Genomic DNA, 2,297 nt, shown 5'->3' with positions numbered 1-2,297 from the left:
TTAACATTATTTTCTTCAGTGCTAAACCTTTGCTTTCCTATGTTTGACAAATATGTCAATCTTACAAACCAAAAAATGAGAGAAACAAAAAGGAGAGAAAGTACCATGTACTTTAAGTTCAATGTCTACAAAATGATTGTTGATAATGGGCATGATAATAATTTAATAATAATAATAATAATAATAATAATAATAATAATAATAATAATAACAACAATAATAATAATAATAAAATAATAAAAAAATAAAAGACAAAAAAGGATTTGTAACATGTGTTCTGACTTATTGCATGTCAAGAATATAAAATACTGCATTGACTATCTTATAATATCTGTGTTAGACATTGTGCCACCTTTCAACTATCTCTAATAACTTCTAGGATTTTTTTCTTTTAGTAAGGTCTGGACCTTCCTGGACCACGGTCTCTGTAAAAGAAAGAAAAAACATTGAAAAATTTGCATATAATTACTAATATTTTAGAAGACACGTTCCTGTAGCCAGACAAGCATTAATTTAATCTTTTTTGCACAGCAATTGCAATCACTTTCAGTGCCTAATACAGTTAACAATAATCACTTACCCCTTCATTGGTCCTGAGTCTCTGTATCCACCCCGACCTCGATCACCACCACGGCCTCTGTACCCTCCACGGTCACCACGGCCACGGAATCCACCACGGTATCCTCCTCCTCCTCCACCACCATCTATAAAACATCCAGTGTTACAGACCATGAGTCACATAAAAAAGGGAGTGTGTATAACTGTTTCAACATTTGGCAAAATTGCTAAAAGTAAATTTTCTGCTCCAAATGTACAGATACTGACCATCTTCACCAGCACCAGCTGGTTTTGGCTCACTGCAGCGGTTACAAGCATTGCGCCAAGCAAAGTTATTATTACCACAGCTATCACACCTCCAATCTCCAGCGCGGCCTATGGAAAGAAAAAATCCATTACTTAAATCACCAGAAGGCCTCTTAACCCTGAAGTCCAAGCACACTCAAATTCAATGTAATTGTACTTTTGATATTCAGTTCAAGCTGAATCTATCATAAGATGGTAAGGTGTTCCACATTCTCTCTCTCTCTCTCCTTTTCATATATATATATATATATTATATATATATATATATATATATTTATATATATATTTTAATTTATATATATATATATATATATATATATGTATATATATATACATATATATATATATGTACAGTGGCCAAGGAGATCGACCACATCCTTGTGAGCACGCGATGGAGGATCCTCCAGAACTGCAGGGTTTAACCGGAGTGCTGAGTTCTGTGTGGGACCGACCATAGGCTGCTTGTGGCTACCCTGCGGGTCCACTTCAAAACTCCCCGTCCTTCCAGTGGCCACCCTAAGGTGTTTCACTTGGACAGACCCAAGGGAGGAGGAGTGTGCCCGTGGGTTCGCACGGCAGTCCTCTGACCGATTCTCAGAAACCAGCAACCTGAGGTCCAGTTGCTCTGTGGGAGTCCTTCAAGCGCGTAAAAAACTCGAAGCAGCTCAGGAGTCCATTGGCGTACGGGCCCAAGGACAAGGCAGAATACCATCTCCCTGGAGACATTAGAGGCCACTGAAGCGTTTTCGCAAGGCTCGGCTAAATGGAATCAAGTCTGCGCGTTCCATGGTGCGTAGGGCTCGGACACTGCTGAGAAGGGACAAGGAACAGTTCATCAGGAATCTTGCTGAGGAGGTCGAAGGCCATTTTGGTAAATGACCTTCGCCTGCCTACCAAGCCCTGAGAAAACTGAACCCTAAGCCCTCCTCACAGATGACTGCAGTCCGATCAGCGGATGGACGGATCATCTCAGAAACATGTTGGGGTTGTGAACGTTGGGCTGAGTATTTTGAAACAGTTGTACCAGGTGGATCCTCCAACAGTTAGCTTTGGGTGCAAGCGATGTCTCAGTGCCTGTGCCGGACCCACCCATCAGCGAGGAACCTCCTACCCTAACAGAGGTTAGGCTGGCGATTTCCAAGTTGAAGAGTGGGAAAGCTGCAGGCATATGTGATATCCCTGCTGAACTGCTAAAGGCTGGGGGTGAACCTATGGCTCGGGGCCTGCATACAGTCCTGAATGCCATTTGGCAGTCTGGTACCATTCCCCCTGACCTGCTGAGGGGCGTGGTCATCCCTCTCTGGAAGGGGAAAGGGGATCGATGGGACTGTAGGGAACTACCGTGGCATTACACTGCTCAGCATACCAGGCAAGGTTCTCGCTCACATTCTTCTGAAAAGGATCCGCAACCACCTACTGAGGCACCCGGAGAC

At 42.9% G+C, this 2,297-nt stretch overlaps 1 protein-coding gene across 1 annotated transcript in view; it reads right to left on the bottom strand.

The window, feature by feature from the left end:
• Positions 1-388: 388 nt before the first annotated feature.
• Positions 389-2,297, bottom strand: part of LOC119571647 (RNA-binding protein cabeza-like) — a 21,801-nt gene continuing 19,892 nt past the window's right edge. The window contains 3 exon segments of the mRNA XM_037918851.1: positions 389-425; positions 581-704; positions 826-933. Of these exon segments, the coding sequence (XP_037774779.1) occupies positions 392-425; positions 581-704; positions 826-933 (266 nt within the window). The 3' untranslated portion in view covers positions 389-391.

Source organism: Penaeus monodon, chromosome 4 (genome assembly GCF_015228065.2).
Source record: "Penaeus monodon isolate SGIC_2016 chromosome 4, NSTDA_Pmon_1, whole genome shotgun sequence".
NCBI lineage: Eukaryota > Metazoa > Arthropoda > Malacostraca > Decapoda > Penaeidae > Penaeus > Penaeus monodon.
This window is presented reverse-complemented; position numbering and strand designations above follow the sequence as displayed.